Raw genomic sequence first — 26320 nt, 5'->3', positions numbered from 1 at the left:
CAAACACATTGAATAACAGATTCACTACATGGAACAACAGATAGTCCTTACTGCTATTAGCCCATACAAACACATTGAATAACAGATTCACTACATGGAACAACAGATAGTCCTTACTGCTATTAGCCCATACAAACACATTGAATAACAGATTCACTACATGGAACAACAGATAGTCCTTACTGCTATTAGCCCATACAAACACATTGAATAATAGATTCACTACATGGAACAACAGATAGTCCTTACTGCTATTAGCCCATACAAACACATTGAATAACAGATTCACTACATGGAACAACAGATAGTCCTTACTGCTATTAGCCCATACAAACACATTGAATAACAGATTCACTACATGGAACAACAGATAGTCCTTACTGCTATTAGCCCATACAAACACATTGAATAACAGATTCACTACATGGAACAACAGATAGTCCTTACTGCTATTAGCCCATACAAACACATTGAATAACAGATTCACTACATGGAACAACAGATAGTCCTTACTGCTATTAGCCCATACAAACACATTGAATAATAGATTCACTACATGGAACAACAGATAGTCCTTACTGCTATTAGCCCATACAAACACATTGAATAACAGATTCACTACATGGAACAACAGATAGTCCTTACTGCTATTAGCCCATACAAACACATTGAATAACAGATTCACTACATGGAACAACAGATAGTCCTTACTGCTATTAGCCCATACAAACACATTGAATAACAGATTCACTACATGGAACAACAGATAGTCCTTACTGCTATTAGCCCATACAAACACATTGAATAACAGATTCACTACATGGAACAACAGATAGTCCTTACTGCTATTAGCCCATACAAACACATTGAATAACAGATTCACTACATGGAACAACAGATAGTCCTTACTGCTATTAGCCCATACAAACACATTGAATAACAGATTCACTACATGGAACAACAGATAGTCCTTACTGCTATTAGCCCATACAAACACATTGAATAACAGATTCACTACATGGAACAACAGATAGTCCTTACTGCTATTAGCCCATACAAACACATTGAATAACAGATTCACTACATGGAACAACAGATAGTCCTTACTGCTATTAGCCCATACAAACACATTGAATAACAGATTCACTACATGGAACAACAGATAGTCCTTACTGCTATTAGCCCATACAAACACATTGAATAACAGATTCACTACATGGAACAACAGATAGTCCTTACTGCTATTAGCCCATACAAACACATTGAATAACAGATTCACTACATGGAACAACAGATAGTCCTTACTGCTATTAGCCCATACAAACACATTGAATAACAGATTCACTACATGGAACAACAGATAGTCCTTACTGCTATTAGCCCATACAAACACATTGAATAACAGATTCACTACATGGAACAACAGATAGTCCTTACTGCTATTAGCCCATACAAACACATTGAATAACAGATTCACTACATGGAACAACAGATAGTCCTTACTGCTATTAGCCCATACAAACACATTGAATAACAGATTCACTACATGGAACAACAGATAGTCCTTACTGCTATTAGCCCATACAAACACATTGAATAACAGATTCACTACATGGAACAACAGATAGTCCTTACTGCTATTAGCCCATACAAACACATTGAATAACAGATTCACTACATGGAACAACAGATAGTCCTTACTGCTATTAGCCCATACAAACACATTGAATAACAGATTCACTACATGGAACAACAGATAGTCCTTACTGCTATTAGCCCATACAAACACATTGAATAACAGATTCACTACATGGAACAACAGATAGTCCTTACTGCTATTAGCCCATACAAACACATTGAATAACAGATTCACTACATGGAACAACAGATAGTCCTTACTGCTATTAGCCCATACAAACACATTGAATAACAGATTCACTACATGGAACAACAGATAGTCCTTACTGCTATTAGCCCATACAAACACATTGAATAACAGATTCACTACATGGAACAACAGATAGTCCTTACTGCTATTAGCCCATACAAACACATTGAATAACAGATTCACTACATGGAACAACAGATAGTCCTTACTGCTATTAGCCCATACAAACACATTGAATAACAGATTCACTACATGGAACAACAGATAGTCCTTACTGCTATTAGCCCATACAAACACATTGAATAACAGATTCACTACATGGAACAACAGATAGTCCTTACTGCTATTAGCCCATACAAACACATTGAATAACAGATTCACTACATGGAACAACAGATAGTCCTTACTGCTATTAGCCCATACAAACACATTGAATAACAGATTCACTACATGGAACAACAGATAGTCCTTACTGCTATTAGCCCATACAAACACATTGAATAACAGATTCACTACATGGAACAACAGATAGTCCTTACTGCTATTAGCCCATACAAACACATTGAATAACAGATTCACTACATGGAACAACAGATAGTCCTTACTGCTATTAGCCCATACAAACACATTGAATAACAGATTCACTACATGGAACAACAGATAGTCCTTACTGCTATTAGCCCATACAAACACATTGAATAACAGATTCACTACATGGAACAACAGATAGTCCTTACTGCTATTAGCCCATACAAACACATTGAATAACAGATTCACTACATGGAACAACAGATAGTCCTTACTGCTATTAGCCCATACAAACACATTGAATAACAGATTCACTACATGGAACAACAGATAGTCCTTACTGCTATTAGCCCATACAAACACATTGAATAACAGATTCACTACATGGAACAACAGATAGTCCTTACTGCTATTAGCCCATACAAACACATTGAATAACAGATTCACTACATGGAACAACAGATAGTCCTTACTGCTATTAGCCCATACAAACACATTGAATAACAGATTCACTACATGGAACAACAGATAGTCCTTACTGCTATTAGCCCATACAAACACATTGAATAACAGATTCACTACATGGAACAACAGATAGTCCTTACTGCTATTAGCCCATACAAACACATTGAATAACAGATTCACTACATGGAACAACAGATAGTCCTTACTGCTATTAGCCCATACAAACACATTGAATAACAGATTCACTACATGGAACAACAGATAGTCCTTACTGCTATTAGCCCATACAAACACATTGAATAACAGATTCACTACATGGAACAACAGATAGTCCTTACTGCTATTAGCCCATACAAACACATTGAATAACAGATTCACTACATGGAACAACAGATAGTCCTTACTGCTATTAGCCCATACAAACACATTGAATAACAGATTCACTACATGGAACAACAGATAGTCCTTACTGCTATTAGCCCATACAAACACATTGAATAACAGATTCACTACATGGAACAACAGATAGTCCTTACTGCTATTAGCCCATACAAACACATTGAATAACAGATTCACTACATGGAACAACAGATAGTCCTTACTGCTATTAGCCCATACAAACACATTGAATAACAGATTCACTACATGGAACAACAGATAGTCCTTACTGCTATTAGCCCATACAAACACATTGAATAACAGATTCACTACATGGAACAACAGATAGTCCTTACTGCTATTAGCCCATACAAACACATTGAATAACAGATTCACTACATGGAACAACAGATAGTCCTTACTGCTATTAGCCCATACAAACACATTGAATAACAGATTCACTACATGGAACAACAGATAGTCCTTACTGCTATTAGCCCATACAAACACATTGAATAACAGATTCACTACATGGAACAACAGATAGTCCTTACTGCTATTAGCCCATACAAACACATTGAATAACAGATTCACTACATGGAACAACAGATAGTCCTTACTGCTATTAGCCCATACAAACACATTGAATAACAGATTCACTACATGGAACAACAGATAGTCCTTACTGCTATTAGCCCATACAAACACATTGAATAACAGATTCACTACATGGAACAACAGATAGTCCTTACTGCTATTAGCCCATACAAACACATTGAATAACAGATTCACTACATGGAACAACAGATAGTCCTTACTGCTATTAGCCCATACAAACACATTGAATAAACAGATTCACTACATGGAACAACAGATAGTCCTTACTGCTATTAGCCCATACAAACACATTGAATAACAGATTCACTACATGGAACAACAGATAGTCCTTACTGCTATTAGCCCGATACAAACACATTGAATAACAGATTCACTACATGGAACAACAGATAGTCCTTACTGCTATTAGCCCATACAAACACATTGAATAACAGATTCACTACATGGAACAACAGATAGTCCTTACTGCTATTAGCCCATACAAACACATTGAATAACAGATTCACTACATGGAACAACAGATAGTCCTTACTGCTATTAGCCCATACAAACGCATTGAATAATAGATTCACTACATGGAACAACAGATAGTCCTTACTGCTATTAGCCCATACAAACACATTGAATAACAGATTCACTACATGGAACAACAGATAGTCCTTACTGCTATTAGCCCATACAAACACATTGAATAACAGATTCACTACATGGAACAACAGATAGTCCTTACTGCTATTAGCCCATACAAACACATTGAATAACAGATTCACTACATGGAACAACAGATAGTCCTTACTGCTATTAGCCCATACAAACACATTGAATAACAGATTCACTACATGGAACAACAGATAGTCCTTACTGCTATTAGCCCATACAAACACATTGAATAACAGATTCACTACATGGAACAACAGATAGTCCTTACTGCTATTAGCCCATACAAACACATTGAATAACAGATTCACTACATGGAACAACAGATAGTCCTTACTGCTATTAGCCCATACAAACACATTGAATAACAGATTCACTACATGGAACAACAGATAGTCCTTACTGCTATTAGCCCATACAAACACATTGAATAACAGATTCACTACATGGAACAACAGATAGTCCTTACTGCTATTAGCCCATACAAACACATTGAATAACAGATTCACTACATGGAACAACAGATAGTCCTTACTGCTATTAGCCCATACAAACACATTGAATAACAGATTCACTACATGGAACAACAGATAGTCCTTACTGCTATTAGCCCATACAAACACATTGAATAACAGATTCACTACATGGAACAACAGATAGTCCTTACTGCTATTAGCCCATACAAACACATTGAATAACAGATTCACTACATGGAACAACATATAGTCCTTACTGCTATTAGCCCATACAAACACATTGAATAACAGATTCACTACATGGAACAACAGATAGTCCTTACTGCTATTAGCCCATACAAACACATTGAATAACAGATTCACTACATGGAACAACAGATAGTCCTTACTGCTATTAGCCCATACAAACACATTGAATAACAGATTCACTACATGGAACAACAGATAGTCCTTACTGCTATTAGCCCATACAAACACATTGAATAACAGATTCACTACATGGAACAACAGATAGTCCTTACTGCTATTAGCCCATACAAACACATTGAATAACAGATTCACTACATGGAACAACAGATAGTCCTTACTGCTATTAGCCCATACAAACACATTGAATAACAGATTCACTACATGGAACAACAGATAGTCCTTACTGCTATTAGCCCATACAAACACATTGAATAATAGATTCACTACATGGAACAACAGAGAGTTCTTACTGCTATTAGCCCATACAAACACATTGAATAACAGATTCACTACATGGAACAACAGATAGTCCTTACTGCTATTAGCCCATACAAACACATTGAATAACAGATTCACTACATGGAACAACATATAGTCCTTACTGCTATTAGCCCATACAAACACATTGAATAACAGATTCACTACATGGAACAACAGATAGTCCTTACTGCTATTAGCCCATACAAACACATTGAATAACAGATTCACTACATGGAACAACAGATAGTCCTTACTGCTATTAGCCCATACAAACACATTGAATAATAGATTCACTACATGGAACAACAGATAGTCCTTACTGCTATTAGCCCATACAAACACATTGAATAAAAAATTCACTACATGGAACAACAGATAGTCCTTACTGCTTTTAGCCCATACAAACACATTGAATAACAGATTCACTACATGGAACAACAGATAGTCCTTACTGCTATTAGCCCATACAAACACATTGAATAATAGATTCACTACATGGAACAACAGATAGTCCTTACTGCTATTAGCCCATACAAACACATTGAATAACAGATTCACTACATGGAACAACAGATAGTCCTTACTGCTATTAGCCCGTACAAACACATTGAATAACAGATTCACTACATGGAATAACAGATAGTCCTTACTGCTATTAGCCCATACAAACACATTGAATAACAGATTCACTACATGGAACAACAGATAGTCCTTACTGCTATTAGCCCATACAAACACATTGAATAACAGATTCACTACATGGAACAACAGATAGTCCTTACTGCTATTAGCCCATACAAACACATTGAATAACAGATTCACTACATGGAACAACAGATAGTCCTTACTGCTATTAGCCCGTACAAACACATTGAATAACAGATTCACTACATGGAACAACAGATAGTCCTTACTGCTATTAGCCCATACAAACACATTGAATAACAGATTCACTACATGGAACAACAGATAGTCCTTACTGCTATTAGCCCATACAAACACATTGAATAACAGATTCACTACATGGAACAACAGATAGTCCTTACTGCTATTAGCCCATACAAACACATTGAATAACAGATTCACTACATGGAACAACAGATAGTCCTTACTGCTATTAGCCCATACAAACACATTGAATAACAGATTCACTACATGGAACAACAGATAGTCCTTACTGCTATTAGCCCATACAAACACATTGAATAACAGATTCACTACATGGAACAACAGATAGTCCTTACTGCTATTAGCCCATACAAACACATTGAATAACAGATTCATTACATGGAACAACAGATAGTCCTTACTGCTATTAGCCCATACAAACACATTGAATAACAGATTCACTACATGGAACAACAGATAGTCCTTACTGCTATTAGCCCATACAAACACATTGAATAACAGATTCACTACATGGAACAACAGATAGTCCTTACTGCTATTAGCCCATACAAACACATTGAATAACAGATTCACTACATGGAACAACAGACAGTCCTTACTGCTATTAGCCCGTACAAACACATTGAATAATAGATTCACTACATGGAACAACAGATAGTCCTTACTGCTATTAGCCCATACAAACACATTGAATAACAGATTCACTACATGGAACAACAGATAGTCCTTACTGCTATTAGCCCGTACAAACACATTGAATAACAGATTCACTACATGGAACAACAGATAGTCCTTACTGCTATTAGCCCATACAAACACATTGAATAACAGATTCACTACATGGAACAACAGATAGTCCTTACTGCTATTAGCCCATACAAACACATTGAATAACAGATTCACTACATGGAACAACAGATCGTCCCAAAAAATATCAAAAGGAACTTTGTTTTTAGTGTCAGTCCTATATCTGATAGATTTTTCTTTTGCATTTATTTAACTCTTTATTTTTGTCACTAAACAGTCTCCATAAATACTTCCATGATTTTTTTCGACTGGTACCTTTCGGATGCTACAGACGATTTTGTGAGAAGACCGATTTTCGGGTGGATTGAGATACGTCCAATGCAAAAAAAAACAAATATCTCTAGCTTAAACTGACAGATTTCTATGGGGATGGTTTTCTTTTTCTTTTACCCCTTAGGGCATTTAAGGACTGGGGAGTTTTTCAGGATAAAAAATAAACAGAATGGAGCTAAGCACAGGCAGAATCCCAGAGGAAAATACCTGGTTCAGTCTGCTGTCCACCAGACACTGGGAGATGAATTAACCTTTCAGCAGGACAATAACCTAAAACACAAGGTCAAATCTACATTTGAGTTGCTTACCAAGAAGACAGTAAATGTTCATGAGTGGCCTAGTTACAGTTTTGACTTAAATCTACATGAAAATCTATGGCAAGACTTGAAAATGGTTGTCTATCAATGGTCAACAACCAATGGGGATTTTCAGTATCTTTCCCCCAAGGGTTTTAATGGCATTTCCATTGTTTTGGTGGAGTTCCATTAACCTCTTTACCACATCTATTATCTTATTTTATGGTATAAACATATGTCACATGCCTCCAGAGATCCCAGAACAATCACATCTAACTGTAACACTCATGTCTCCTTTATAATTGCATAATCCATACATTATAATGGCAGTGGCAGTGTAGAAAACAATTACACAATGTGTTGAACTAGTCCAGTGTGTTAGAGTAATGGGTTTAAGTATTCAACAAACAGTGGAGAGACACAATCACATCATTACAGCACTGCCCATCATCACACAATCAGACAGACATCATTACAGCACTGCCCATCATCACACAATCAGACAGACATCATTACAGCACTGCCCATCATCACACAATCAGGCAGACATCATTACAGCACTGCCCATCATCACACAATCAGGCAGACATCATTACAGCACTGCCCATCATCACACAATCAGGCAGACATCATTACAGCACTGCCCATCATCACACAATCAGGCAGACATCATTACAGCACTGCCCATCATCACACAATCAGACAGACATCATTACAGCACTGCCCATCATCACACAATCAGGCAGACATCATTACAGCACTGCCCATCATCACACAATCAGGCAGACATCATTACAGCACTGCCCATCATCACACAATCAGGCAGACATCATTACAGCACTGCCCATCATCACACAATCAGGCAGACATCATTACAGCACTGCCCATCATCACACAATCAGGCAGACATCATTACAGCACTGCCCATCATCACACAATCAGGCAGACATCATTACAGCACTGCCCATCATCACACAATCAGGCAGACATCATTACAGCACTGCCCATCATCACACAATCAGGCAGACATCATTACAGCACTGCCCATCATCACACAATCAGGCAGACATCATTACAGCACTGCCCATCATCACACAATCAGGCAGACATCATTACAGCACTGCCCATCATCACACAATCAGGCAGACATCATTACAGCACTGCCCATCATCACACAATCAGGCAGACATCATTACAGCACTGCCCATCATCACACAATCAGGCAGACATCATTACAGCACTGCCCATCATCACACAATCAGGCAGACATCATTACAGCACTGCCCATCATCACACAATCAGGCAGACATCATTACAGCACTGCCCATCATCACACAATCAGGCAGACATCATTACAGCACTGCCATACACACTAAGACTATGTCTGTTTTAATCTGCCCTAAGCCTGTGGGAGGTACTAAACTACAGCAGTCCTGTGGAATCAGGATAACATCCAGTGGGATGGAACGCACAGGGTCATAATCCCCTCCTGTCCTGTCTTCTCACCAGGCTCACTGTCAACACAAAGCTGATACTGGGGGTCAGAGACACTACGATAGGCTAGATAGTTAGCTCTTCTCTGGTCAGAAACACTTTGCTACGATAGGCTAGGTAGTTAGCTCTTCTCTGGTCAGAGACACTATGCTACAATAGGCTAGGTAGTTAGCCCTTCTCTGGTCAGAGACACTACGATAGGCTAGATAGTTAGCTCTTCTCTGGTCTTAAACACTATGCTACGATAGGCTAGGTAGTTAGCCCTTCTCTGGTCAGAAACACTATGCTACAATAGGCTAGATAGTTAGCTCTTCTCTGGTCAGAAACACTATGCTACGATAGGCTAGGTAGTTAGCCCCTCTCTGGTAGAGAGTCTGACAGAGTTGGTGGAAACGGTAGAGAAGTAGGGAGACAGAGGTAGAGAGACAGAGAGAGGTAGAGGTAGAGAGTAGAGGTAGAGACTGACGGATAAATAGTGGTAGAGGTAGGTAGAGAGACAGAGAGAGGTAGAGGTAGAGAGTAGAGGTAGAGACTGACGGATAAATAGTGGTAGAGGTAGGTAGAGAGACAGAGAGAGGTAGAGGTAGAGAGTAGAGGTAGAGACTGACGGATAAATAGTGGTAGAGGTAGAGAGTAGAGGTAGAGACTGACGGATAAATAGTGGTAGAGGTAGAGAGTAGAGGTAGAGACTGACGGATAAATAGTGGTAGAGGTAGAGAGTAGAGGTAGAGACTGACGGATAAATAGTGGTAGAGGTAGGTAGAGAGACAGAGAGAGGTAGAGGTAGAGAGTAGAGGTAGAGACTGACGGATAAATAGTGGTAGAGGTAGGTAGAGAGAGATACAGGGAGTTTGAGAGACATCCCATGTGTTCAGGATGCCCTGGAGGCTCCACTGAGGTGGTGGGACTCTGATGACCACCCCTGATGACCACCCCTGATGACCACCCCTGATGACCACCCCTGATGACCACCCCTGATGACCACCCCTGACACACGCTAGCTGCTGGGGTGTGGATGGTGGGAGGCCTGTGTGTTCGGGGGATAGGCCACTCTCGGGCCCTGATGTGGCACCACATCCTGGGGCTGCTGAGGGTCTGTCGTCAGGGCGAGGGATACCTAGCCCCAGGGACAGAAGATGGAGACCATGACAACAGAGACCATGACAAAAGGGACAATGACGATGGGGGTCATGGTGACGGGGACCAGGATGCAGTGTTCTCCCAGGTAAGGCCTCATGATGAGACACAGCTATGCTAGTGCTGTAGCCTGCCTGATAGAACTGGAACTAGTCAAACTGGTGATATCTGATTTAGTTCACTTTGTAATGATCTATAAATTATAGAAATATGATCAATTAGAATGATATCCCCATTCCCAACCAAGCCAATGGTAGAAGTTTAGGTGTCTGTTGAAGTTCAAATACTGAGAGACAAACCAAGAGAGAAGTAGTGAAACTCTGTGCTGTTGGTTATAGTACTGTTGTTATGGAAGGACTTGGACAGATGTACATCTATACGTGATTGCAGTGGAGGGACCTGGCTGTACAATATCTATAAGTATCTGTAGTGGAGGGTCCTGGCTGTTCTATATCTATAAGTATCTGTAGTGGAGGGACCTGGCTGTACTATCTGTAGTGGAGGGACCTGGCTGTACTATATATATAAGTATCTGTAGTGGAGGGACCTGGCTGTACTATATCTATAAGTATCTGTAGTGGAGGGACCTGGCTGTACTATATCTATAAGTATCTGCAGTGGAGGGACATGGCTGTACTATATCTATAAGTATCTGTAGTGGAGGGACCTGGCTGTACTATATCTATAAGTATCTGTAGTGGAGGGACCTGGCTGTACTATATCTATAAGTATCTGCAGTGGAGGGACCTGGCTGTACTATATCTATAAGTATCTGTAGTGGAGGGACCTGGCTGTACTATATCTATAAGTATCTGTAGTGGAGGGACCTGGCTGTACTATCTGTAGTGGAGGGACCTGGCTGTACTATATCTATAAGTATCTGTAGTGGAGGGACCTGGCTGTACTATATCTATAAGTATCTGTAGTGGAGGGTCCTGGCTGTACTATATCTATAAGTATCTGTAGTGGAGGGACCTGGCTGTACTATATCTATAAGTATCTGTAGTGGAGGGACCTGGCTGTACTATATCTATAAGTATCTGTAGTAGAGGGTCCTGGCTGTACTATATCTATAAGTATCTGTAGTGGAGGGACCTGGCTGTACTATCTGTAGTGGAGGGACCTGGCTGTACTATATCTATAAGTATCTGTAGTGGAGGGTCCTGGCTGTACTATCTGTAGTGGAGGGACCTGGCTGTACTATCTGTAGTGGAGGGACCTGGCTGTACTATATCTATAAGTATCTGTAGTGGAGGGACCTGGCTGTACTATATCTATAAGTATCTGTAGTGGAGGGTCCTGGCTGTACAATATCTATAAGTATCTGTAGTGGAGGGACCTGGCTGTACTATATCTATAAGTATCTGTAGTGGAGGGTCCTGGCTGTACTATCTATAGTGGAGGGACCTGGCTGTACTATATCTATAAGTATCTGTAGTGGAGGGACCTGGCTGTACTATATCTATAAGTATCTGTAGTGGAGGGACCTGGCTGTACTATATCTATAAGTATCTGTAGTGGAGGGTCCTGGCTGTACTATATCTATAAGTATCTGTAGTGGAGGGACCTGGCTGTACTATATCTATAAGTATCTGTAGTGGAGGGACCTGGCTGTACTATATCTATAAGTATCTGTAGTGGAGGGTCCTGGCTGTACTATATCTATAAGTATCTGTAGTGGAGGGACCTGGCTGTACTATATCTATAAGTATCTGTAGTGGAGGGACCTGGCTGTACTATATCTATAAGTATCTGTAGTGGAGGGACCTGGCTGTACTATATCTATAAGTATCTGTAGTGGAGGGACCTGGCTGTACTATATCTATAAGTATCTGTAGTGGAGGGACCTGGCTGTACTATATCTATAAGTATCTGTAGTGGAGGGACCTGGCTGTACTATATCTATAAGTATCTGTAGTGGAGGGACCTGGCTGTACTATATCTATAAGTATCTGTAGTGGAGGGACCTGGCTGTACTATATCTATAAGTATCTGTAGTGGAGGGACCTGGCTGTACTATATCTATAAGTATCTGTAGTGGAGGGACCTGGCTGTACTATATCTATAAGTATCTGTAGTGGAGGGACCTGGCTGTACTATATCTATAAGTATCTGTAGTGGAGGGACCTGGCTGTACTATATCTATAAGTATCTGTAGTGGAGGGACCTGGCTGTACTATCTGTAGTGGAGGGACCTGGCTGTACTATATCTATAAGTATCTGTAGTGGAGGGACCTGGCTGTACTATATCTATAAGTATCTGTAGTGGAGGGACCTGGCTGTACTATCTGTAGTGGAGGGACCTGGCTGTACTATATCTATAAGTATCTGTAGTGGAGGGTCCTGGCTGTACTATCTGTAGTGGAGGGTCCTGGCTGTACTATCTGTGGAGGGACCTGGCTGTACTATATCTATAAGTATCTGTAGTGGAGGGACCTGGCTGTACTATATATATAAGTATCTGTAGTGGAGGGACCTGGCTGTACTATATCTATAAGTATCTGTAGTGGAGGGACCTGGCTGTACTATATCTATAAGTATCTGTAGTGGAGGGACCTGGCTGTACTATATCAATTAGTATATATAAGGAGGGTCCTGGCTGTACAGTACGTATATTAGTGTGTGTGTTAGCAACCATTCATCTGTTTCCTGAAAGCCTACAGTCTATTTCTGTCCCAGCGTTTCCTGTCTAAGAAGATTAGAACTGTTGTCTTGGAATGTTGAGGCCATAATTAGCTGATACCTTCCACTACATGTTGGCGCAGACAAATATGGAGGCCTCGAGACTAGCTCTTAGGAAACTTTGCGGTATTTTGTTTTTTTTATGTTGGATATCAGAGCGGCGGTAACTCACCAGAACTACCAGCATTACGACCAGGAATATTACTTTCCCGAAGCAGATCCTTTGTTTGCTCTCTCCAGGGCAACTGAACTGATTCCAGCGGCCGACCCAAAACATCGCCGGCGGAGGAGAGGCACTCGGAGCGGCCTGCTGGTTCGACTTAGGAGGCGCGCTGTCACGATCGTCGGGAACAGAGGACCAAGGCGCAGCGTTGAAGGCGAACATACTCTTTTATTAGTGATTACAAGAACAAAACAACAAACGATAACGTGACGTCCACGGTCTAACACAAACCACACTGGAACAAGATCCAACAACCACTGTGGGAAAACAGCCTGTCTAAATATGGTTCCCAATCAGAGACAACCAGCAACAGCTGACACTCGTTGCCTCTGATTGGGAACCACTCTGGCCAACATAGAAATACAACTACTAGAAAAACAATTGGAAACTCACACCCTGGCTCAAAAAAACAAGTGTCCCCAGAGCCAGGGCGTGACAGTACCCCCCCCTAAAGGCGCGGACTCCGACCGCGCCAACCAAATACCACAGGGGAGGGACCGGGTGGGCACTCCGCCTTGGCGGCGGATCCGGCTCCGGGCATGATCCCCACTCCCTCTCTAACCCCCCAAAGTACCCCTGGTCCGGTCTGGCCCTGCTGACCGGAGCTGAACTGAACACTGGTGGAGCGGATTGCTCTAGCTCCAGCGTGGAGCAGCTGACCGGTGCCGTACCAGGCACCGGTGGAACAGGCACGGGCCGTGGCGGACTGACGACGCACACCACTGGCTTGGTGTGGGGAGCAGGAACGGACCGAGCCGGGCTGACGAAGCGCACCACTGACTTGGTGCGGGGAGCAGGAGCGGGCCGGGCCGGGCTGGCGACGCGCACCATAGGCTTGGTGCGGGGAGTAGGAACGGGCCGGACCGGGCTGGCGACGCGCACCATTGGCTTGGTGCGGGGAGCTGGAACAGGCCGGGTCGGGCTGGCGACGCGCACCATTGGCTTGGTGCGGGGAGCAAGAACAGGCCGGGCCGGGCTGGCGACGCGCACCATTGGCTTGGTGCGGGGAGCAGGAACGAGCCGGACCGGGCTGGCGACGCGCACCATTGGCTTGGTGCGGGGAGCAGGATCAGGCCGGGCCGGGCTGGCGACGCGCACCATAGGCTTGGTGCAAGGGACAGGAACAGACCGGACCGTACTGGGGACACACACCACTGGCCCTACGCAGGGATCAGGAACGGGCCGGACCGGACTGGTAACACACCCCAGTACCTCTCGCCGTGCCTCTACACCTTCCTTCCCCTTTTTGACTAGTGGCCCCCGTAAACTGGCGGCCTCCTCTGCCAACCCGCTGGACCGCTCTATCGCGGTCTCCTGCTGCCCCGTCGTCCACGGCGTGAACCCCCCCTAAAAAATTTATGGGTGTCTCTCCTCCCCGTGGACCAGGCCTCCCTATCTCTCGCCAGACTCTCACCCCACTGCTCCAAAGTCCAACCTCTCTGCTCTTCACTTGGCTTGGCCCAGTCGAGACTCTTCCTCCACTGCTCCCAAGTCCACCCTCTCTGCTCTTCACTTGGCTTGGCCCAGTCGAGACTCTTCCTCCACTGCTCCCAAGTCCACCCTCTCTGCTCTTCACTTGGCTTGGCCCAGTCGAGACTCTTCCTCCACTACTCCCAAGTCCAACCTCTCTGCTCTTCACTTGGCTTGACCCAGTCGAGGTTGCAACGGAGATCCGCTAGAGATTCCCCTGGCGATGGCTCCTGGACACGCTGCTTGGTCCAGTTTTGGTGGGATCTTCTGTCACGATCGTCGGGAACAGAGGACCAAGGCGCAGCGTTGAAGGCGAACATACTCTTTTATTAGTGATTACAAGAACAAAAAAACAAACGATAACGTGACGTCCACGGTCTAACACAAACCACACTGGAACAAGATCCCACAACCATTGTGGGAAAACAGCCTGTATAAATATGGTTCCCAATCAGAGACAACCAGCAACAGCTGACACTCGTTGCCTCTGATTGGGAACCACTCTGGCCAACATAGAAATACAACTACTAGAAAAACAAATGGAAACTCACACCCTGGCTCAACATACAAGTGTCCCCAGAGCCAGGGCGTGACACGCGCACACCAACCACCGCTTCCAAGTATATTACTCGCTAATGTTTAGTCTTTGGATAACAAAGTTGACGAACTACGGGCAAGGATTTATTTCCAGAGAGACTTCAAGGACTGTAACATACTCTGTTTCATGGAAACATGGCTCTCTCTGGATATTCTGTCGGAATCGGTCCAGCCAGATGGGTTCTCAGTTCATCGCACAGACAAGAACAAATATCTCTCAGGGAAGCAGAAGGCGGAGGTGTGTGTTTCATGATTAACGACTCACGGTGTAATTGTAGTATCATACAGGAACTCGAGTCCTTCTGTTCACCCGACCTAGAATACCTCACAATCAAATGCCGACCGTATTATCTCCAAAGAGAATTCTCTTCGGTTATAGTCACGGCCGTGTATATCCCCCCTCAAGCCGATACCACGACGGCCCTCAAAGAACTTCACTGGACCTTATGCAAACTGGAAACCACATATCCTGAGGCTGCATTTATTGTAGCCGGGGATTTTAACAAAGCAAATTTGAGGACTAGGCTGCCGAAGTTCTATCAACATATCGACTGTTGTACTCGCGCAGCTAAAATCCTCTACCATTGCTATTCAAACTTCCGGGATGCTTACAAGGCCCTCCCCCGCCCTGACCATAACTCTATTTGCTCCTCCCTTCCTATAGGCAGAAACTCAAACAGGAAGTACCCGTGCTAAGGACTATTCAACGCTGGTCTGACCAATCGGAATCCATGCTTCAAGATTGTTTTGATCATCCGGACTGGGATATGTTCCGGATAGCTTGCGAAAATAATTTTGACGAATACACTGAAATGGTGACTGAGTTTATCAGGAAGTGTACAGGAGATGTTGTACCCACTGTGACTATTAAAACCTACCCTAACCAGAAACCGTGGATAGATGGCAGCATTCGCGCAAATCTGAAAGCGTGAACCACCGCATTTAACCATGGCAAGGTTACTGGGAATATGGCAGAATACAAACAGTGTAGCTACTCACTCCGTAAGGCAATCAAACAGGCAAAACGCCAGTATAGAGACAAAGTGGAGACGTATGTGGCAGGGTCTACAGACAATCACAGACTACAAAAGGAAAACCAGCCACATCGCTGACACCGACGTCTTGCTTCCGGACAACACATTCTTTGCCCGCTTTGAGGATAACACAGTGCCACCGACGCGGCCCACTACCAAGGACTGTGGGCTCTCCTTCTTCGTGGCCGACATGAGTAAGACATTTAAGCATGTTAACCCTCGCAAGGCTGCCGGCCCAGACGGCATCCCTAGCCGCGTCCTCAGAGCATGCGCAGACCAGCTGGCTGGAGTGTTTACGGACATATTAATTATCTCCCTATCCCAATCTGCTGTCCCCGCATGCTTCAAGATGGCCACCACTGTTCCTGTACCCAAGAAAGCAAAGGTAACTGAACTAAATGACTCTTGCCCCGTAGCATTCACCTCTGTCATCATGAAGTGCTTTGAGAGACTAGTCAAGGATCATATCACCTCTACCTTACCTGTCACCCTAGACCTACTTCAATTTGCTTACCGCCCCAATAGATCCACAGACGATACAATCGCCATCACACTGCACACTGCCCTATCCCATCTGGACAAGAGGAATATTTATGTAAGAATGCTGTTCATTGACTATAGCTCAGCATTCAACACCATAGTACCCTCCAAGCTCATCATTAAGCTCGAGGACCTGGGTCTGAACCCGCCCTGTGCAACTGGGTCCTGGACTTCCTGACGGGCCGCCCCCAGGTGGTGAAGGTAGGAAACAACACCTCCACTTCGCTGATCCTCAACACTGGGGCCCCACAAGGGTGCGTGCTCAGCCCACTCCTGTACTCCCTGTTCACCCATGACTGCGTGGCCAAGCACGCCTCTAACTCATCAAGTTTGCAGACGACACAACAGTAGTAGGCCTGATTACCAACAATGACGAGACCGCCTACAGGGAGGAAGTGAGGGCTCTGGGAGTGTGGTGCCAGGAAAATAACCTCTCACTCAACGTCAACAAAACAAAGGAGATGATCGTGGACTTCAGGAAACAGCAGAGGGTGCACCCCCTATCCACACCAACGGGACCACAGTGGAGAAGGTGGAAAGCTTAAGCACAGACAGTGTGTTGAAGAAGGCGCAACAGAGCCTCTTCAACCGAAGGAGGCTGAAGAAATTTGGCTTGGCACCTAAAACCCTCACAAACCTTTACAGATGCACAATTGAGAGCAACCTGTCGGGCTGTATCACCGCCTTGTACGGCAACTGCACCATCCGGAACCGCAGGGCTCTCCAGAGGGTGGTGAGGTCTGCCCAACGCATTACCGGGGGCAAACTACCCGCCCTCCAGGACACCTACATCACCCGATGTCACAGGAAGGCCAAAAAGATCATCAAAGACATCAACCACCCGAGCCACTGCCTGTTCACCCCGTTATCATCCAGAACGCAAGGTCGGTACAGGTGCATCAAAGCTGGGACCGAGAGACTGAAAAACAGCTTCTATTTCAAGGCCATCAGACTGTTAAATAACCATCACTAGCACATTAGAGGCTGCTGCCTGTAGACATAGACTAGAAATCACTGGCGACTTTAAGAAATGGAACACTAGTCACTTTAATAATGTTTACATATCTTGCATTACTCATCTCATAAGTACAGTGGGGAGAACAAGTATTTGATACACTGCCGATTTTGCAGGTTTTCCTACTTACAAAGCATGTAGAGGTCTGTAATTTTTATCATAGGTACACTTCCACTGTGAGAGACGGAATCTAAAACAAAAATCCAGAAAATCACATTGTATGATTTTTAAGTAATTCATTTGCATTTTATTGCATGACATAAGTATTTGATCACTTACCAACCGGTAAGAATTCCGTCTCTCACAGACCTGTTAGTTTTTCTTTAAGAAGCCCTCCTGTTCTCCACTCATTACCTGTATTAACTGCACCTGTTTGAACTTGTTACCTGTATAAAAGACACCTGTCCACACACTCAATCAAACAGACTCCAACCTCTCCACAATGGCCAAGACCAGAGAGCTGTGTAAGGACATCAGGGATAAAATTGTAGACCTGCACAAGGCTGGGATGGGCTACAGGACAATAGGCAAGCAGCTTGGTGAGAAGGCAACAACTGTTGGCGCAATTATTAGAAAATGGAAGAAGTTCAAGATGACGGTCAATCACCCTCGGTCTGGGGCTTCATGCAAGATCACACCTCGTGGGGCATCAATGATCATGAGGAAGGTGAGGGATCATCCCAGAACTACACGGCAGGACCCGGTCAATGACCTGAAGAGAGCTGGGACCACAGTCTCAAAGAAAACCATTAGTAACACACTACGCCGTCATGGATTAAAATCCTGCAGCGCACGCAAGGTCCCCCTGCTCAAGCCAGCGCATGTCCAGGCCCGTCTGAAGTTTGCCAATGACCATCTGGATGATCCAGAGGAGGAATGGGAGAAGGTCATGTGGTCTGATGAGACAAAAATAGAGCTTTTTGGTCTAAACTCCACTCGCCGTGTTTGGAGGAAGAAGAAAGATGAGTACAACCCCAAGAACACCATCCCAACCGTGAAGCATGGAAGTGGAAACATCATTCTTTGGGGATGCTTTTCTGCAAAGGGGACAGGACGACTGCACCGTATTGAGGGGAGGATGGATGGGGCCATGTATCGCGAGATCTTGGCCAACAACCTCCTTCCCTCAGTAAGAGCATTGAAGATGGGTCATGGCTGGGTCTTCCAGCATGACAACGACCCAAAACACACAGCCAGGGCAACTAATGAGTGGCTCCGTAAGAAGCATCTCAAGGTCCTGGAGTGGCCTAGCCAGTCTCCAGACCTGAACCCAATAGAAAATCTTTGGAGGGAGCTGAAAGTCCGTATTGCCCAGCGACAGCCCCGAAACCTGAAGGATCTGGAGAAGGTCTGTATGGAGGAGTGGGCCAAAATCCCTGCTGCAGTGTGTGCAAACCTGGTCAAGACCTACAGTAAACGTATGATCTCTGTAATTGCAAACAAAGGTTTCTGTACCAAATATTAAGTTCTGCTTTTCTGATATATCAAATACTTATGTCATGCAATAAAATGCAAATTAATTACTTAAAAATCATACAATGTGATTTTCTGGATTTTTGTTTTAGATTCCGTCTCTCACAGTTGAAGTGTACCTATGATAAAAATTACAGACCTCTACATGCTTTGTAAGTAGGAAAATCTGAAAAATCAGCAGTGTATCAAATACTTGTTCTCCCCACTGTATATACTGTATTCTATACTATTCTACTGTATCTTAGTCCATGCCGCTCTGTCATTGCTCGTCCAAATCTGTCATTGCTTGTCCATATATGTTTATATTCTTAATTCCATTCCTTACTTAGATTTTTGTGTATATGTTGTGAAATTGTTAGATATTACTTGTTAGATATTACTGCACTGTCGGAGCTAGAAGCACAAGCATTTCGCTACACCTGCAATAACATCTGCTAAACATGTGGATGTGACAAATACAATATGATTTGATTTATACACGTTAGCTGTTCCATTCAGCTATTCCATTCATACATAAGTAGCCAATCAGAGCAACACAATACATAATCCCATTACAGAGATCCTCCTGTACAGTATGTGGCATGAGACCAGCTACAGCGTAACCTGTTAATAGGCATTCTATAATTAGACGGGCAGCTTCTGAGAACGTGATCGGCTTGTTTAGATGGACAGATGCCAGATTAATTCCAGGTAAATGGATAAATGAAGATTTCCGGTAAACACCAGGCCATCATGGACATGGATAAAGGGTTCTGTTCAGGATATTTTAGTGCAGTGAGTGAGAGGGAGGAGAAGAAAGGAGAGGGAGGAGAAAAAGAGGGAGGCAGGTGAGGCCAGAGAGTTGTTGTGAAGTAAACATCCATGTGGGGGTGTCCATGACTGATCTTGTTTGAACCATTAAGAAATTATTATACAAAACGGTGACATCAAGAATATCGTAGCCCCATGTAGCTCAGTTGGTAGAGCATGGCGCTAGCAACGCCAGGGTTGTGGGTTCGTTTTCCAACGGGGGGCCAGTATGAAAAAAAAAAAAAAGACCCCCCAAAAAAATGTATGCACACATGATATGATGTTTTCTATAGTGTAATGATGTCATGTCATAGTATGGTGAATGTCAAGAGTTAGTAGAAAATGGGTTTGGTGACAGGAAGTCTACATTCCATTATGACAAAGGAGATTACTGATGTTTAGGATAGTACGAGGGATGGTGTACTGGCTTGGGTCAAAGGGTAATAGCAAGAGAGAAAGGGATATGATGATAATCAGATGTTGGGGGAACGTTGTAACAGTGTGTGTATATAAGAGAGAGTGAATCTTTGTTCTGGATAGAGAGCTAGAGGAGAGAGGCTGGGCTATGTCCCAGTGTTCTGGATAGAGAGCTAGAGGAGAGAGGCTGGGCTATGTCCCAGTGTTCTGGATAGAGAGCTAGAGGAGAGAGGCTGGGCTATGTCCCAGTGTTCTGGATAGAGAGCTAGAGAGCTAGAGGAGAGAGGCTGGGCTATGTCCCAGTGTTCTGGATAGAGAGCTAGAGGAGAGAGGCTGGGCTATGTCCCAGTGTTCTGGATAGAGCTAGAGGAGAGAGGCTGGGCTATGTCCCAGTGTTCTGGATAGAGCTAGAGGAGAGAGGCTGGGCTATGTCCCAGTGTTCTGGATAGAGCTAGAGGAGAGAGGCTGGGCTATGTCCCAGTGTTCTGGATAGAGAGCTAGAGAGCTAGAGGAGAGAGGATGGGCTATGTCCCAGTGTTCTGGATAGAGAGCTAGAGGAGAGAGGCTGGGCTATGTCCCAGTGTCTGTTAGAAACTAACATGTACATATTAAATATCTTACATGAACTCCTCATCTAAGTATCTAAGTACCTCCTTACATTCGTAATTACTTGATACCCTAGAAACTCATCATAACACTCACTAACTGTAAGTCGCTCTGGATAAGAGCGTCTGCTAAATGACTAAAATGTAAAAAATGTAAATGTATTGGACATGATACATCAAGAACACTGTTGTCAGTTATATTCAAATCAAATCAAATCAAATTGTATTTGTCACATACACATGTTTAGCAGATGTTATAGCGAGTGTAGCGAAATGCTTGTTCTTCTAGCACCGACAGTGCAGTAATATCTAACAAGTAATATCTAACAATTACATAACATATACCCAATACACACAAACAAGTAAGGAATGGGATTTAAGAATATATGGACAAGCAATGTCAGAGCGGCATGGACTAAGATACAGTAGAATATTATAGAATAGAATACAGTATATACATATGAGATGAGTAGTGCAAGATATGGAAACATTATTAAAGTGACTAGTGTTCCATTTCTTAAAGTGGCCAGTGATTTCAATAGGCAGCAGCAGCCTCTAATGTGCTAGTGATGGCTATTTAACAGTCTGATGGCCTTGAGATAGAAGCTGTTTTTCATTCTCTCGGTCCCAGCTTTGATGCACCTGTACTGACCTCGCCTTCTGGATGATAGCGGGGTGAACAGGCAGTGGCTCGGGTGGTTGATGTCCTTGATGATCTTTTTGGCCTTCCTGTGACATCGGGTGCTGTAGGTGTCTTGGAGGGCTGGTAGTTTGCCCCCGGTAATGCGTTGGGCAGACCTCACCACCCTCTGGAGAGCCCTGCGGTTGTGGGCGGTGCATTTGCCGTCCCAGTCGGTGATACAGCCGACAGGATGCTCTCAATTGTGCATCTGTAAAAGTTTGTGAGGGTTTTAGGTGCCAAGCCAAATTTCTTCAGCCTCCTGCGGTTGAAGAGGCTCTGTTGCGCCTTCTTCAACACACTGTCTGTGCTTAAGCTTTCCACCTTCTCCACTGTGGTCCCGTTGGTGTGGATAGGGGGTGCACCCTCTGCTGTTTCCTGAAGTCCACGATCATCTCCTTTGTTTTGTTGACGTTGAGAGAGAGGTTATTTTCCTGGCACCACACTCCCAGAGCCCTCACTTCCTCCCTGTAGGCGGTCTCGTCATTGTTGGTAATCAGGCCTACTACTGTTGTGTCGTCTGCAAACTTGATGAGTTAGAGGCGTGCTTGGCCACGCAGTCATGGGTGAACAGGGAGTACAGGAGTGGGCTGAGCACGCACCCTTGTGGGGCCCCAGTGTTGAGGATCAGCGAAGTGGAGGTGTTGTTTCCTACCTTCACCACCTGGGGGCGGCCGTCAGGAAGTCCAGGACCCAGTTGCACAGGGCGGGTTCAGACCCAGGTCCTCGAGCTTAATGATGAGCTTGGAGGGTAATATGGTGTTGAATGCTGAGCTATAGTCAATGAAAAGCATTCTTACATAGATATTCCCTTAAAACAAGTCAAAATGAGGCTCAGTAGTGTGTGTGGCCTCCACGTGCCTGTATGACCTCCCTACAACGCCTGGGCATGCTCCTGATGAGGTGGCGGATGGTCTCCTGAGGGATCTCCTCCCAGACCTGGACTAAAGCATCCGCCAACTCCTGGACAGTCTGTGGTGCAACGTGGCGTTGGTGGATGGAGCGAGACATGATGTCCCAGATGTGCTCAATTGGATTCAGGTCTGGGGAACGGGCGGGCCAGTCCATAGCATCAATGCCTTCCTCTTGCAGGAACTGCTGACACAATCCAGCCACATGAGGTCTAGCATTAGGAGGAACCCAGGGCCAACCACACCAGCATATGGTATCACAAGGGGTCTGAGGATCTCATCTCGGTACCTAATGGCAGTCAGGCTACCTCTGGCGAGCACATGGAGGGCTGTGCGGCCCCCCAAAGAAATGCCACCCCACACCATGACTGACCCACCGCCAAACCGGTCATGCTGGAGGATGTTGCAGGCAGCAGAACATTCTCCACGGCGTCTCCAGACTCTGTCACGTCTGTCACGTGCTCAGTGTGAACCTGCTTTCATCTGTGAAGAGCACAGGGCGCCAGTGGCGAATTTGCCAATCTTGTGTTCTCTGGCAAATGCCATACGTCCTGCACGGTGTTGGGCTGTAAGCACAACCCCCACCTGTGGACGTCGGCCCCTCATACCACCCTCATGGAGTCTGTTTCTGACCGTTTGAGCAGACACATGCACATTTGTGGCCTGCTGGAGGTCATTTGCAGGGCTCTGGCAGTGCTCCTCCTGCTCCTCCTTGCACAAAGGTGGAGGTAGCAGTCCTGCTGCTGGGTTGTTGCCCTCCTACGGCCTCCTCCACGTCTCCTGATGTACTGGCCTGTCTCCTGGTAGCGCCTCCATGCTCTGGACACTACGCTGACAGACACAGCAAACCTTCTTGCCACAGCTCGCATTGATGTGCCATCCTGGATGAGCTGCACTACCTGAGCCACTTGGGTGGGTTGTAGACTCCGTCTCATGCTACCACTAGAGTGAAAGCACCGCCAGCATTCAAAAGTGACCAAAACATCAGCCAGGAAGCATAGGAACTGAGAAGTGGTCTGTAGTCACCACCTGCAAAACCAGTCCTTTATTGGGGGGTGTCTTGCTAATTGCCTATAATTTCCACCTGTTGTCTATTCCATTTGCATGTGAAATGTATTGTCAATCAGTGTTGCTTCCTAAGTGGACAGTTTGATTTCACAGAAGTGTGATTGACTTGGAGTTACATTGTGTTGTTTAAGTGTTCCCTTTATTTTTTTGAGCAGTGTATATTCCCCTTTATTACTTTCCAACCCCGCCACCCTTTCCCCACAACGCCTATGCCTCTACTTCCAGCCCATACCCACTATCTACATTTTATGGACACAGTCAATTTTACAGTAATTTCATTCCGGGACTCTAACCCGGACGCTCATAAGAAATCAAGATATGCCCTCCGACGAACCATCAAACAGGCAAAGAGTCAATACAGGACTAAGATTGAATCGTACTACACCGGCTCTGACGCTCGTCGGATGTGGCAGGGCTTGAAAACTATTACAGACTCCAAAGGGAAGCACAGCCGCGAGCTGCCCAGTGACACAAGCCTACCAGATGAGCTAAACCACTTCTATGCTCGCTTCGAGGCAAGCAACACTGAACCATGCAAGAGAGCATCAGCTGTTCCAGACGACTGTGTGATCACGCTCTCCGTAGCCGATGTGGGCAAGACCTTTAAACAGGTCAACATTCACAAGGCCGCAGGGCCAGATGGATTACCAGAACATGTACTCAGAGCATGCGCTGACAAACTGGAAAGTGTCTTCACTGACATTTTTCAACCTCTCCCTGACCCAGTCTGTGATACCCACATGTTTCAAGCAGACCACCATAGTCCTCGTGCCTAGGAAAGTGAAGTTAACCTGCCTAAATTACTACCGACCCGTAGCACTCACATCTGTAGCCATGAAATGCTTTGACAGGCTTGTCATGGCTCACATCAACACCATCATCCCAGAAACCTTAGACGCAGTCCAATTCGCATAACGCCCCAACAGGTCCACAGATGACGCAATCTCTATGGCACTCCACACTGCCCTTTCCCACCTGGACAAAAGGAACACCTATGTGAGAATGCTGTTCATTGACTACAGCTCAGCGTTCAACACCAGTGCCCTCCAAGCTCCTCACTAAGCTAAGGACCCTGGGATTAAACACCTCCCTCTGCAATTGGATACAGGACTTTCTGACGGGCCGCCCCCAGGTGGTGAGGGTTGGCAACAACACCTCCGCCACGCTGACCCTCAACACGGGGCCCCCACAGGGGTGAGTGCTTAGTCCCCTCCTGTACTCCCTGTTCACCCACGACTGTGTGGCCGCACACGACTCCAACACCATCATTAAGTTTGCTGACGACACGACAGTGGTAAGCCTGATCACCGACGACGATGAGACAGCCTATAGGGAGGAGGTCAGAGACCTGGCAGTGTGGTTCCAGGACAACAACCTCTCCCTCAATGTCAGCAAGACAAAGGAGCTGATCGTGGACTGCAGGAAACGGAGGGCCGCCATTCACATCACCGGGGGCTGTAGTGGAGACGGTCGAGATCTTCAAGTTCTTTGGTGTCCACATCACTAAGGATCTATCATGGTCCAAACACACCAACACGGTCATAAAGAGTGCATGACAACGCCTCTTCCCCCTCAGGATGCTGAAAATATTTGGCATGGGCCCTCAGATCCTCAAAAGGATATAAAGCTGCACCATTGAGAGTGTTGACTGGCTGCATCACCGCTTGGTATGGTAACTGCTCGGCATCCGACCGCAAGGCGCTACAGAGGATAATGTGTATGGCCCAGTACATCACTGGGGCCGAGCTCCTTGCCAAACCAGGACCTCTATACCAGGCGGTGTCAGAGGAAGGCCCTAAAAATGTTGAAAGACTCCAGCCACCAAGTCACATTCTGTTCTCTCTCCTACTTCATGGCAAGCAGTACTGGAGCGCCAAGTCTGGAACCAAAAGGCTCCTGAACAACTTCAACCCGAAAGCCATAAGACTGCTGAACAGTTAATTAAATGGATACCCGGACTTTCTGCTTTTCACCCCCTACCTACATTTACATAGTACTTCAATCAATCACCTAAATCAACCTACATGTACAGTTGAAGTCGGAAGTTTACATACACCTTAGCCAAATACATTTAAACTCAGTTTCTCACAATTCCTGACGTTCAATCCTTGTAAAAATTCCCTGTCTTAAGTCAGTCAGGATCACCACTTTATTTTAAGAAT

General features: G+C 44.6%; 1 protein-coding gene across 1 annotated transcript in view; it reads left to right on the top strand.

Moving 5' to 3' along the window:
• Window positions 1-9578: 9578 nt before the first annotated feature.
• Window positions 9579-26320, top strand: part of LOC121556158 (regulator of G-protein signaling 20-like) — a 64244-nt gene continuing 47502 nt past the window's right edge. Inside the window, exon 1 of the mRNA XM_041870048.2 lies at window positions 9579-10743. Within this exon, the coding sequence (XP_041725982.1) occupies window positions 10534-10743 (210 nt within the window). The 5' untranslated portion in view covers window positions 9579-10533. The remainder of the gene's footprint in view (window positions 10744-26320) is intronic.

This window comes from Coregonus clupeaformis, unplaced genomic scaffold, assembly GCF_020615455.1.
Source record: "Coregonus clupeaformis isolate EN_2021a unplaced genomic scaffold, ASM2061545v1 scaf0178, whole genome shotgun sequence".
In the NCBI taxonomy this organism is placed as follows: domain Eukaryota; kingdom Metazoa; phylum Chordata; class Actinopteri; order Salmoniformes; family Salmonidae; genus Coregonus; species Coregonus clupeaformis.
The sequence above is the reverse complement of the archived record's forward strand: the minus strand, read 5'-3'. Positions and strand labels throughout refer to the sequence as shown.